The sequence below is a fragment of the Cebus imitator genome, unplaced genomic scaffold (assembly GCF_001604975.1).
Source record: "Cebus imitator isolate Cc_AM_T3 unplaced genomic scaffold, Cebus_imitator-1.0 Scaffold60, whole genome shotgun sequence".
Taxonomy (NCBI): domain Eukaryota; kingdom Metazoa; phylum Chordata; class Mammalia; order Primates; family Cebidae; genus Cebus; species Cebus imitator.
Window position 1 is genome coordinate 2,427,307 of NW_016107375.1, and position 13,302 is coordinate 2,440,608.

Sequence of the window (13,302 nt, forward strand, 5' to 3'; positions counted from 1 at the left end):
AACAGACCCCAGTGTGTAGTGCTCCCCTCCCTGTGTCCATGTGTTCTCATTGTTCAACACCTGCCTATGAGTGAGAACATGCGGTGTTTGATCTTCTGCTCTTGTGTCAAAAACTTGAATTGTTAAGAGCAGATTTGTTCTTTTAGTTAATTTTGGTATTATTTGGTTTTGGTTAAATGGAGTTTAAGAGTATTTGGAAGACCCAAGGGATACAATTAAGGAACTTGGGGGGGCCATCCTAAATTTGGTTTTTGGAACACAAGGAAATATACTGTAAATTTTGTTATTTTTCTGGAGAAGGTTTTGGTTTTTTTTGTTTTTTTTTTTCCACCCAACAGGAAAATGCAATTCCACTAAGATTCTTGGGTCATAGATCAGAGGCTTGGACCCGCAAAGAAAAATGAACTTTTAGAAGAATCTTTGTCCAGTATTATGGGCCAGTTTAAACTATGATGTAGGCAATGTCAGGCTGCTTCATCTCTCCTGCAGTACTGTTTACCAGAAAAAGGAAGGAGGGCTCTGGCGGCGGGTGTGTGTGTGTGTTGTTGGATTCAGGGAAAGAGAGAGAAGCTTCACAGTAAAATGTTAGTTTATCTGACATTAGAAGCAGCTCCTCAGCCCTCTTGGAAAATCTTGAAGAAAGGAGAGTAAATCTGTGCTGAAAGAGAATCAGAATTTTCTTTGTGCAATTTGTTCACTGGTAGTCCACTCTTATTTCTACTAGCAAGGAAGATGAGCAGCTGTGAAGAGGATCCAAAGAACACTTACATTTGACCTTGGAGAACATGTTGTGATTATTTTTGTTGCAGATTGAACTTTGTAATTGTGTTTTTCATTGCTCTGCATCCTGGAACACACAGTGATGAATATTGGAGCAGATGGTCATGGAGGATACTCTGAGTGCAAGAAAGTGGCTTGAAATGTTTTAAAATGTTAAAAATAAATTAATTAAACAAATAAATCAATCCCAAAGCAAATATTAATACTTGGCTCCTGGCTTCACTTTCTTAATAATTTTGATTCTCTTATTAAATGTTTCAAGTTCATCAACTGTGTCATGAACGTTGTTTCAAATAAATTTAAATTTGTGGTATATAATACCAATTATTGAAAATTTTAATCCACATTTTCCTTATGAAAAGGAGGGAGCACATTATTTAACAGAAATTTTCCTATGTTCCTCAGGCACGTTAAAATCCTTCCTGTGTTAAAAAATAACCCTCTTCTTGCTGATCTTCGAGTTTGCTTATACCTATACCGAACATTTATACCAGATGTGCAGTTTGAAGTTCCCTATATACTCTTCTTTGGAGACCTCAAAATTTGGGGATGGAGACTGTTTCCCCCACTTCCGCCATAACAGCTCCTTAAAAGTTAGTAGTAAAACCATTTCAGTAATCATAAAAAAGCTTGATATTTGTAGTCTCACAATTATGTTAGAAATTACGTATTGTTAGGCTATTTATAAGGTACTTTATTTTGTGTGTTCAATAAAAAGTACAAAATATTAGAAATGAACAGATGTTCACACTGAACTGTTTACAATGTAAAGTGGAAATAAAAAGTATCTGCCTGTGTTCAGGAGACGCAAAAGTATCAGTTGCTTATTTTATAATACATTGTTTTAAATTTCTTTACAGAAGCACTTAATTCCTTTAATAAAAGCGTTTTTTATAAAAAAGGACACCTGCCCATTATAATAAATAATAAAAATATGTATATGCAAAGATTAAAGTTAAATATCACATCCATTGCCATGGTCCTTGATATAATCAGAGCTAACATGTTGATTTTTCCCTCCAAAATTATCAGGAGTTTTTCTGTTTTCTTGTTAAAGTAAAAATTTCAGGGCTGTATCCCTAGTTTCTAAGTATTTGCATTACATTTTTGGGAGAGTTGGTGACCAGGAATTTTCCTCCTTCCCTTCCTTATTATTTTTTAATTGCTTGTATTGCTTGAATACATCTATGTTGTAGAACAGTCAAGCAATGGAGTAATACTACCCTGAACAAAACCTGAGACTCTCCTCAAGCTACCGTCACTCCTACTCTGCTCCATGACAAATGACCACTGTCCACAGTGGACCCTGCCAGGGACCTGTAGATGGATTTATATGCATAGATATATATATTAGCAAGTTCTTAAGACAAATGGAGCATGCATAAATATACATATAGATATATAGTTTGTGAATGGCCTTTTTCACTTAGTGATTTCTGATGAGGTTTCCCATGTTCTACATACTGATGGGATCTATATTGTTCTGTTATTTTAATTTTATTCTTTTACATTTATTTTTAAAGAAACACATATATTATTTCTGGGGAAAAAATTAAACTACACAAGTAAAACAAAAGTCTTGAATTCCATGCAGTCCCACTTCGTCCTCCATAGATAATCTGTTACCAGTGTGATGCGCATTTGGTCCTTCTTGTTTTTTGTTTTTTTTTTAATATGTTTTTATGTGTCTGTGTACATACAGATACCTACCTGTATGGTTTGGTATGTGATTTTTAAAATTGTTACATTGGTTTTTCTGCAACTTGCTTTTTTTTTTTTTTTTTCACTTAACGGTATACCTTAAAGATATTTTCTTTCTGGTACATAGACATCTACCTCTTTATATTGTATTCTATGGTATAGGTTAACCATAGCTTATGTTACCATTGTTACTGGTGAGCATTTATATGTTTACATTATTTGACCATTATAAACAATATCACAGCAAACATTCCTATACATGCTTTTGTATGTACGTATTCAAGTATTCTCTGGTATAGAAAAAAAAAATTGCTGGGTCGATGAGTGTGTATATTGTATTTTCAATGAAAACTGCCAAATATGCTTTAAAAAGTCCTGTATCACTTTGGCCTGTTACTGTTGGTAATTTTCTATACCTTTGCTGTTACTACTGAGTATTATCAGTTCTTTTAAAAATTTTCTAGTCTCATGAGTCATCTCACCAGCATTACATTTTTAAAAATTATTTTTATCGTTTGGAGATGTATGTAAGTATACACATACATAAACACACACACACACACACACACACACACACACACACACACACACANCACACACACACACACACACACACACACATTTGAGATAGGGGCATGTTCTGTTGCCCAGGTTGGAGTGCAGTGGCACAATCACAGCTTACTGCAGCCTGGATCTCCTGGGCTCAAGTCATCTTCCTGCCTCAGCCTTCTGAGTAGCTGGGACTACAGGCATGCACCACCATGCCCAGCTGTTTCTTTTTAAATCATTATTATTTGTAGAGACACAGTCTCACTGTGTTGCCCAGGCTGGTCTTGAACTCCTGGGCGCAAGCAGTCCTCCTACCTCAGCCTTCCTTATTGCACATTTTAATTTTGGATTACTATTTTTTTAATTGATTTGTAGATTTTTTTTTAAATCCTTTTGCTATACATGTTATAAATGTTTTCTTTCTCATATGTTACTTGCCTTAACTTTATGATGTATTGTATCTTGTAAAAGTATTTAATGTTTAAATGGTCAAATCGGTGTTCTTCATATATTCTTGAATGTTGTTTCTTGAATAAGAAAAGGGCTTCCCTAACTCAAAGTTTATACAGATACTTCTATAATTAAGTACTAAGAAAGTTTTATTGTCCCAAGAACACTTAACAGAATTTTACTTTTTATTACTGATCTGGCATACTACCTTTATCATAATCTTAATTGTCAAATATATGTAGCTCTGTTCTAACCTAATTTCTCTTCTGTTGACCTGTGTCTGCTCTGCTGCCAAATCACACTTTTGCATGACCATAGCTTTATAAAAATTTTACTGTGTGAATGGATGTATAATCTTCCCAGCTCAATCTCAGAATTGTTTTCTTATGTATTTTTTCATATAGCAGTGCTTTATACTGTACTACAAAATATAACAAAGTTTTGTTGGTATTTTTATGGTTATTATACTGAATTTTAGATTTACTTAGAGACAGATTTGACGTTTTTTGTTTTGTTTTGTTTTGTTTGTTTTTTGAGACGAAGTCTCACTCTGTTGCCCAGACTGGAATGGAGTGGCATGATCTTGGCTCACTGCCACCTCCACCTCCCGGATTCAAGAGATTCTCCTGCCTCAGCCTTCCAAGTAGCTGGGAGTACAAGCGTGTACCACCACGCCCAGCTAATTTTTGTATTTTTAGTAGAGATGGAGTTTCACCATGTTGTCCAGGCTGGTCTCAAACTCCTGACCTCAAGTGATCTGTCTGCCTTAGCCTCCCAAAGTGCTGGGATTACAGGCACGAGCCACTGTACCCAACCTAGATTTTTTTTTATAGTATTGACTCTTTTTGTCCAGAAACATGGTATGCGTTTACATTAATTCAGATCTCATATGGTCTTCAGTCAAATTCTGTTGTTGTCAGTCTAAAGGTCCTTTTTTATGTTTATTCCTGAATATTTTATTGGATTTGTTGCTATTTTGATTGGATTTAAATATATTTTCTAATTATTTATTGTATATAGAGCTTTTGATTTTTATTGTTGTGTTGACCATCTAGCTATAGTAGTGCACCAAAATCTATTAGCTCTAATAGTGTGTCAATAATAGAGTGTCAGCTGATTCTCTTTGATATTCTAGAGCAACTAACTCTGTCCGATAGAAATGTAATAGAAGCCACATAGGTAATTTTACATTTTCTAGTGGTCATGTTCAAAAAGTAAAAAGAAACAGGTGAAAGTAATTTTAAAACTTTAACCCAGTGTATCTAAAATATTTCAGTGTGTATTTAGCATAAAATATTAGTGAGATAATTTACTTTCTTTTTTGGGTATTTTCAAAATTTCATGTGTATTTTGTACTCATAGCACAATGTGATTTGAGCTAAGCAGTCTCACTTTAAATGCTCAGTAACCACAAGTGGTTAGTGGCCATTGTACTGGACAGTGGATTTCTAAGTGGACCAGCATGTTGCTTGCAAATAGTGAAACTTTTTCTTTAATTTTTTTTTTTGGTCTTTTTTTCTTTTGCCTTAATGTTTTTGCTTGGAGTAGTACCATGCTGATATTGATGATATTAATGGGAATACTTACAATGTTTGACCACTATGAATTTTTGGTTAGAAGTGTCCTTCCCTTTCTAGTTTGTAAGAATTTTTCTTTCCTTAAGACTTTTATTTTTCTATTTTTTTAAAAAAATTTACTTTATGGGGTACATGTACAGATCTTGCAGGATTGTTGCATAGGTATACACGAGCCATGGTGGTTTGCTGCCTCCATCCCCCCGTCACCTATATTAGGTATTTCTCCTAATGTTATTCCTCCCCAATATCCCCACCCCCTGCTATCCCTCCCCTAGCCACCACCCACCAACAGACCCCAGTGTGTGATGCTCCCTTCCCTGTGTCCATGTGTTGTCAATGTTCAGCACCCTCTTATGAATGAGAACATGCAGTGTTTGGTTTTCTGCTCTTGTGTCAGTTTGCTGAGAATGATGGTTTGCAGATTCATCCATGTCCCTGCAAAGAACATGAACTCATCCTTTTTTATGGCTACATAGTATTCCATGCTGTATATGTGCCACACTTTCTTTATCCAGCCTATCGTTGATGGGCATTTGGGTTGGTTCCAAGTCTTTGCTCTTGTAAACAGTGCCACAATGAACATACTTGTGCATGTTTCTTTATAATAGAACGATTATATTCCTTTGGGTATATAGCCAGTAATGGGATTTCCAGGTCAAATGACATTTCTATTTTTACATCCTTGAGGAATCGCCACACTGTCTTCCACAGTGGTTGAACTAATTTACACTCCCACCAACAGTGTAAAAGCATTTCTATTTCTCCATATCGTCTCCAGCATCTGTTGTCTCCTGCTTTTTAATGATCGGCATTGTAGCTGGTGTGAGGTGGTATCTCAATATGGTTTTGATTTGCATTTCTCTAATGACCAGTGATGATGAGCATTTTTTCATATGTTTATTGGCTGCATAAATGTCTTCTTTTGAAAAGTGTCTGTTCATATACTCACTTTTTGATGGGGTTTGTTTTTTTCTTGTAAATTTATTTTAGTTCTTTGTAGATTCTAGATGTTAGCTCTTTGTCAGATGGGTAGCTTGTAAAAATGTTTTCCCATTCTATTGGTTGCCAGTTCACTCTAATGATTATTTCTTTTGCTGTGCAGAAGCTCTTAAGTTTAATTAAATCCTACTTGTCTATTTTGGCTTTTATTGCCATTGCTTTACGTGTTTTAGTCATGGAGTCCTTGCCTATGCCTATGTCCTGAATGGTTCTGCCTAGGTTTTCTTGTAGGGTTTTTATGGTGTTAGGTCTTATATTAAAATCTTTAATCCATGTGGAGTTCATTTTAGTGTAAGGTGTCAGGAAGGGGTCGAGTTTCTGCTTTCTGCACATGGCTAGCCAGTTTTCCCAACACCATTTATTAAACAGGGAATTGTTTCCCCATTGCTTGCTTTTGTCAGGTTTGTCAAAGATCAGATGGTTGTAGATGTGGCATTGCCTCTGAGGCCTCTGTTCTGTTCCATTGGTCTATATCTCTGTTTTGGTACAAGCACCATGCTGTTTTGATTGCTGTAGCTTTGTAGTATAGTTTGAAGTCAGGTAGTGTGATACCTCCAGCTTTGTCCTTTTTCTTTAGGATTGTCTTGGCTATGCAGGCTCTTTTTTGGTTCCATATAAACTTTAAGGTGGTTTTTCCAGTTCTGTGAAGAAGGTCAATGGTAGTTTGATGGGGATAGCATTGACTCTATAAATTCCTTTGGGCAGTGTGGCCATTTTCATGATACTGACTCTTCCTAACCATGAGCATGGAATGTTTTTCTGTCTGTTTGTGTCCTCTCTTATTTCCTTGGGCAGTGGTTTGTAGTTTTTAAGTTTAAAAAATATATATTTAAATATATATATGAAAATGTGGAAACTCTTGAGATGACCATATTTTTTATTTTAAAAAATTGAAATATTGTTTTAAAATGGTGAACAGTTCTTGTATTTTAGAGACAAAGCCTCTTGATCATAATGCATTTATTTTTATTTTTATTTTGAGACAGAGTCTCACTCATCACCCTGCTGGAGTGCAGTGGTGCCATCTTGGCTCACTGCAACCTCTGCCTCCTGGGTTCAAGTGATTCTTCTGCCTCAGTCTCCCGAGTAGCTTGGACTACAGGCACGTGCCACCACACCTGGATAATTTTTATATTTTTAGTAGAGACAGGGTCTTACCGTATTGACCAGGCTGGTCTCGAACTCCTGACCTCATGGTACACCCACTTCGGCCTCCCAAAGTGCTGGGATTACAGGTGTGAGCCACTGCACCTGGCCTACATTAATTTTTTTTTAGCAAATTTTTCTATTAGATTTCATTTACTTTTTTAAAAAATTTAGACTAATCATAAAAATCTGTATTTCTCTATTTTGTTTTAAAAACAGTCCATCTTTGTCTAGTTTTTATATAAAGGAGGATTTTTCTGGCTTTGTGGAATGTATAGACATGATCCTTGTTCTACGCTTTGGAACTGCTCATTACAATATTGTATTATATTACACAGAATACTGTACAGAAAGAAATACATTCATCTCATGGTGGTGGTACATCCTAACAATGTGTTTTCCTCCCCAGCAGGACTCTGGACTGTCTTCACACTAGGTGGTGTGGGCAGCAAAGCGGCTGCGTCTCCAGAACTTTCTTCCCCTCTGGCCAACCAGAGTCTCCTGCTTCTGCTAGTGTTGGCCAATCTGACAGATGCCTCAGATGTGCCAAACCCCTACAGACAGGCCATTATGTCCTTCAAGAATACACAAGGTTTGTGGTATTTTTTCTCTAATATTCTTTCTAATCCGGAGAGTACTGCTTATTCTATATTGTTGATTGTCTTATAGTTTCGGAGATGAGTATCCATTTGTACCTTTTCGTATTGGTTAAACATGAGAAAAACTTCAGTGTTTCTTGTCAGTATTCTCAGGAAGGTGAGGCAAATCTCAGAACGGGGCTGTGATCCTTTATATCTGTTTAAATTGATATTTTTTTCAGAGATAACCAAACCAGCACATGCTTAATTTGGGTCAGTCTGTACTACCTATTAGGGATAGGAATTAACCTGGAAAACCCAAATGCTAGGTTGTTTTAAATTTTGAGTTAAAGTCTGTGTTCTAGAGTTTTATAGAACTAAAAATTAGAACATAAATCGGAAACCTTTTTCTTTAAGGGGTCATGGCTTTGTTGAGCCACGTAGTCTCTACTGCAATCTCTTACTCTGCCGTTGCTGCATCAAAGCAGCCACAGGTAATATATAAACAAGCGAGATGGCTGTGCTCTTATAAATCTTTACTTCCAAACAAGGGGTGGGCTGCCCATGTGCTATAACTTGGTATCAGTAACTCCTAAAGTAGAAGGTGGGCATATAGCTTCATGTTGAAACAGTGTCTCTTCTCAAAAGGTTACACTCGGAAAGCAAGATTCCTGTAGTACAGTTAAGTGCTACTTAATGGCAGGGCTGTGTTCCATTAGGCAGTTTTGTCACTGCGTGAATGTCATAGTGTACTTAGACAAACTTAGAAGGCATAGACACTACACACCTAGGCTATGTGGTGTAGCCTGTTGCTCCTAGCCAACAAACCTGTTCAACGTGATGATGTACTGAATACTGTAGTCAGTTGTAACACAGAGGTAAATATTTGTGTATCTAAGCAATCTAAACACAGAAGAGGTACAGTAAAAATGTGGTATTATACAAAAATTAGCCGGGGGTGGTGGCATGCACCTGTAATCCTAGCTTCTTGGGAGGCTGAGGCAAGAGAATCACTTGAACCCTGGAGGCGGAGGTTGCAGTGAGCTAAGATTGTGTCATTGCACTTCAGCCTGGGTGACAAGAGCAAGACTCCGTCTCAAAAAAAAAAAAAATGTGATATTATAATCATATGGGATCATTGTTGAATATGTGGTCTATCATTGACTGAAACGTTATTATGCAGTGTGTAACCACATTTTCAAGACATTTCTAACACTAATGTAATGAAGATGGGTGGGAAGTACAGTTATTGGATGGGAGCATTTGTAAGGCTTTTGATGCCCTGTGCCTTGTTTCTTCCAGGTTATTCTGTGACACATTGCTTACAGATGTGACTAAGTGTGCCCGTTACTTGTGCCTTTACCAATTCTGGTATTATCGTTTGCAGCGTGTCTTTGTCCATTTGTGCTGCTCTAACAAAACACCTAAGCCTCAATAACTTATAAAGAAAAGACATTTATTTCTCACAGCTCTGTACAGTTCTGGAAGCTAGGAAGTGAATCTAAGATCTAGGCACTGGCAGATCTGGTGTCTGGTGAGAGCTCTGTCTCTGCTTCCAAGATGGATCCTTCTAGCTGTGTCTTCACATGGCGGAAAAGACTGAAGGGCAAAAAGGGCTGAATGCTGTGTGGGCCCTCTTTTTACAAAGGCCTTCATCCTATTGATAAGAGAGGGACCTTTATGACCTAATCACATTGTAAAGGCCCCACCTCTCAACTTTATTTCATTGGAGATTAAATTTCAACATGAATTTTGGAGAGGACACAATCAAACTATAACACAAGACAATAGAGAATTAATAACAATTTTATGAATTAAAACACAGAAAGTCATATATCTCTTATTATTTTTCTGTTCCCATTACTTACTCTTCTTGGTGACAGTATGGCTTAATGGTTAAGAAAGCAGGTTTCAGAGTCAAGCATACCTGGGTTCAGACCACACCTCTATCTCTTCAGAGTATGAGACCTTTGACAGTTCGCTTCATCTCAATTAGTTTCAAAAGCTTTGTCTATAAAATAGAGATAATGTCACCTAATATGTACACATAGTATTTGTATAAAGACCAAGCAAGGTAAAGCTTTAAAGTGATTAGCCCAGATTTTGCAACAAATCAGGTATTCAGTGTATGGTATCTACTGTTGTTACTCTTGCTGCTCAGGCCAAATGTTGGTATTTAGGGCTGAACTTTGCTTGGGATGGTCATGGTCTGGGAGACCATGTAGTACAGTGATGCAAAATGTTGGCTTTAGGGTGTTCATATCCATCAGGGTTGATCTTGGCAAAGTTACCTAATTCCTTTAAACATCTATTACATTCCTTATAAAACTGATCAGAGTAATGACATATTTGTTTTATGGATTAAGTAAGGGATAACACACACAAAATATTTAGTTTAACAGCTGGTTCATGGCATTTACTAGCTAGTAATATATAGATATGTGGATACATGCACGCAACACACATCTTTGCTTTGTAGTCAGGCATAATACAGGTTGGTGAATATGTTACTTTGCTTCCATTTTGAAGAAGTGTAGTGTATCTAGAATCTTCCTCTGGTGAGCATTCTGTAGATTCCATAATATCTGCATACTCACAGCACATGGTAACACTTCCTTTTGCCATCCCTTGCAAAAATATAAAGGCAAACACAAAAAAAGGAATTATTTTTGTAAGTGGCAAAAGTGCAATGTTGTTAGTATTGAAAAAGTAACCTGTATATCAAATGTGGAAGGAAAAGTGAGGATACTGGATAGTGAAATTGAATGCATTTTAGATGCATTCTCCTCATAAATGTAAAGCTTAGAAAGGAGAATCTGAGAACACATCTCTCTTTCCATAAGAGCACAGCTTTTAGAAATGTTAAAGCACGTTGTTTTGTTTTGGTAATGCCTCAATGTTCTAAAGGCTTAAATTTTTTGGTACTTTTTAGAACATAAAAATATTAGCTCCTTGTGCTACCATGTTCAGCATTTAATTTGATTGGATGATGACTTTCTCTGAATCCATTGAACTTACTTTTATCTCTCTCTTTTTTTTTTTTACTTCCTAACCTTGGTTGCTTCAGTTTCTCAGCAAATCCACTTAACTGTTGGAAAGAGGCTGTGTCAGTTTAGAATATCAAGAACTTTCCTAATACAGGCTGTAATTTTTGCTTTTCATTGTTCCAGTGACTATACTTTAAAAAAAAGTTTCTTAGCAGTTGTAGTCAGTTAGGTTTGCATTGGAAATTATTGTATTATATTTTGTATTATATTAAGTTTTCCTTTAAACAAAAAAAAAGTTATAGAAGTTTCTGGTAGTTGTCTCAACCTTGGTGGGCTCTGTTGATTATCGAGCCTAATGTTGAACATACACAGATGGCCCCCGACCTGCAATGGCTGGACTTAGGATTTTTTGACTTTGTGATGGTGCAAAAGCAATACAAATTCAGTACTATATTTGACAAATTACGTGAGATATTCAACACTTTGTTATAAAATAGGCCTGCTGTTTTCAGTTGGATTAATACAATTTAGAGCTATATACAAATAAATTAGGCTAGGCTACGCTATGATATTTGGTAGGTTAGGTGTATTAAATGCATTTTCAACTTAGAATATTTTCAACTTAATGATTAATTTATGCGAATATGACCCCATTGTAAGTTGAAGAATATCCGTACTGAGCTTGATATAAGTAGATACTTCACCCACAATTTATTCATTTGAAGAAAACCCAGCTTTAAAGGCAATTTTTCTTTTTAATTCTATCTTAAAAGAATTTTCCATTTTGTGTGGAAATTACATCTTTTCTCTCTATATACCTTTATTTAGGACTGATGGTTATTTAGTTTTGGTACACAGTATTTCATGTCGATGTCCTGGTTAAATTATATTGATGGGAGGGCCTTTTGCCTGGCTCATAATTCTGTTTATTTAAGTTCATGTTCTTATAGCTGATTTACTTTGGCTATGTTAAGGGAAAATAGTAATAAAGTCAAACTATATGATTTAGTTTAGTTCTTTTTAAAGTAAATTTTATACAAATTAAAATTTTGAACCTGAAATGTAGTGACTTTTCATAAAATGAATGGGAATTGAGTTGTGCACATTACTTAACAGTATTTTTATTTATATAAAGCATAGCTAGAAAATACTGATGTGCTGTTTTCTGTATTCCAGATAGCAGTCCTTTCCCCTCATCAATTCCACATGCCTTCCAGATCAACTTTAATAGTTTGTACACAGCTCTTTGTGAACAGCAGACATCTGATCAAGCAACTCTGCTCTTGTATACATTGCTCCATCAAAATAGTAATATTAGAACATACATGTTGGCTCGCACAGATATGGAAAATCTTGTAAGTATCATACTAAACGTTCCATGCATTTGTATTTTATAGTATTTTGAAGAAACACTTCTTTTCCCAAGAGGACAAGTATATTTGCCTGATTGCCACAAATGTGATGATCTAGACACAGACAGAGGGTAGGAGCTTCTCCAGCCTAAGAGACAGCTCATGTGGAGGTGGCCTCCAAGAGCAGGACACAGCAGCATCCCTGGCTGGCTTGATACACTTCCCTGTCCTTACAGTCTTTAACAGCCACCTGTTGCCCAGGATTCAGCCTGTTCAAGTCTTCCAAGAGCCTCTGCAATTCTCAAGGAGATTTTTAAATCACCTTGGTCCCTTCCATCTGCTAAGTGCCTGCACACCAAGTTCATGTCACTCGTTACGATTGCAGCTTATTCCTGATGAGAATGCTGAAAGAAAAGTGATGTTTCAACTCAGCTGCCCAAATATCCTATCCCCTTTGTCAGGCTTAGACTTTAGGACTGTCTGAACTCACTCCCTGGAGTGTGATAGTCATTTTAAGATACCTTTGTCAGATATCACTTAAATTACACCATCCATCGCTACATGAGTGAAATTAGTTCTCAAATTTTTGTTCATAAACAAAAACTCCTGTAATCAATAATTAATTTCCTTTATGACTAATGTGCAAACATCAGTGTTTCTATGAAGGGCAGAGTAGGCTATCTCACCAAGGTGTTAATGTTGTTTGAAATACATAGTATGTAGATAACTATGGACCCTTAATACATTCATAAAAATGTGAACATTCTCGAAATAGCTGGTAGCTGGTTGATAGCAATGAAATGTCCCCTCTGTATCAGTTTTTACAGGTTGATAGCAGGACTCTCCCAGTATTTGATTACCATTTTTTCAGTGTTAAATGTAAAATACCGTGTAAATAGTGAAGAAACATGGAATATTAGAATTCATTGAACATATTCTGCATCATATTGACACTAAGAACAAAAAGTGTGCTGAACGCGTCTGTCTCTCCACGTCAGGTCTATGTGGAAAGCATTGCTTAAATAGCAAATTGAGTGTGAAAGTACACTGCTCATATGAGTAAAATCCTGTAAAGAGAAGGCTTGTTTCCGGATGAGTGTGTATAGGCCTAGAGACAATTCTGAGTGTGATGTATTCTAAGGGAAATGTTGGCATTAAGCAGGAAGCCTGTGTCATCACCTGT

General features: G+C 36.3%; 1 protein-coding gene across 7 annotated transcripts in view; it reads left to right on the forward strand.

The window, feature by feature from the left end:
• DYM (dymeclin) overlaps positions 1–13,302 on the forward strand; it is a 437,637-nt gene that overhangs the window by 182,728 nt on the left and 241,607 nt on the right. For 5 of the 7 annotated variants that reach the window (XM_037738956.1, XM_017529655.2, XM_017529659.2 and 2 more), the window contains exons 9-10: positions 7,612–7,794; positions 11,944–12,122. In XM_037738956.1, coding sequence (XP_037594884.1) covers positions 7,612–7,794; positions 11,944–12,122 — 362 coding nt within the window. The remainder of the gene's footprint in view (positions 1–7,611; positions 7,795–11,943; positions 12,123–13,302) is intronic. The other 2 variants (XM_017529658.2, XM_017529660.2) reach the window with 1 other exon arrangement.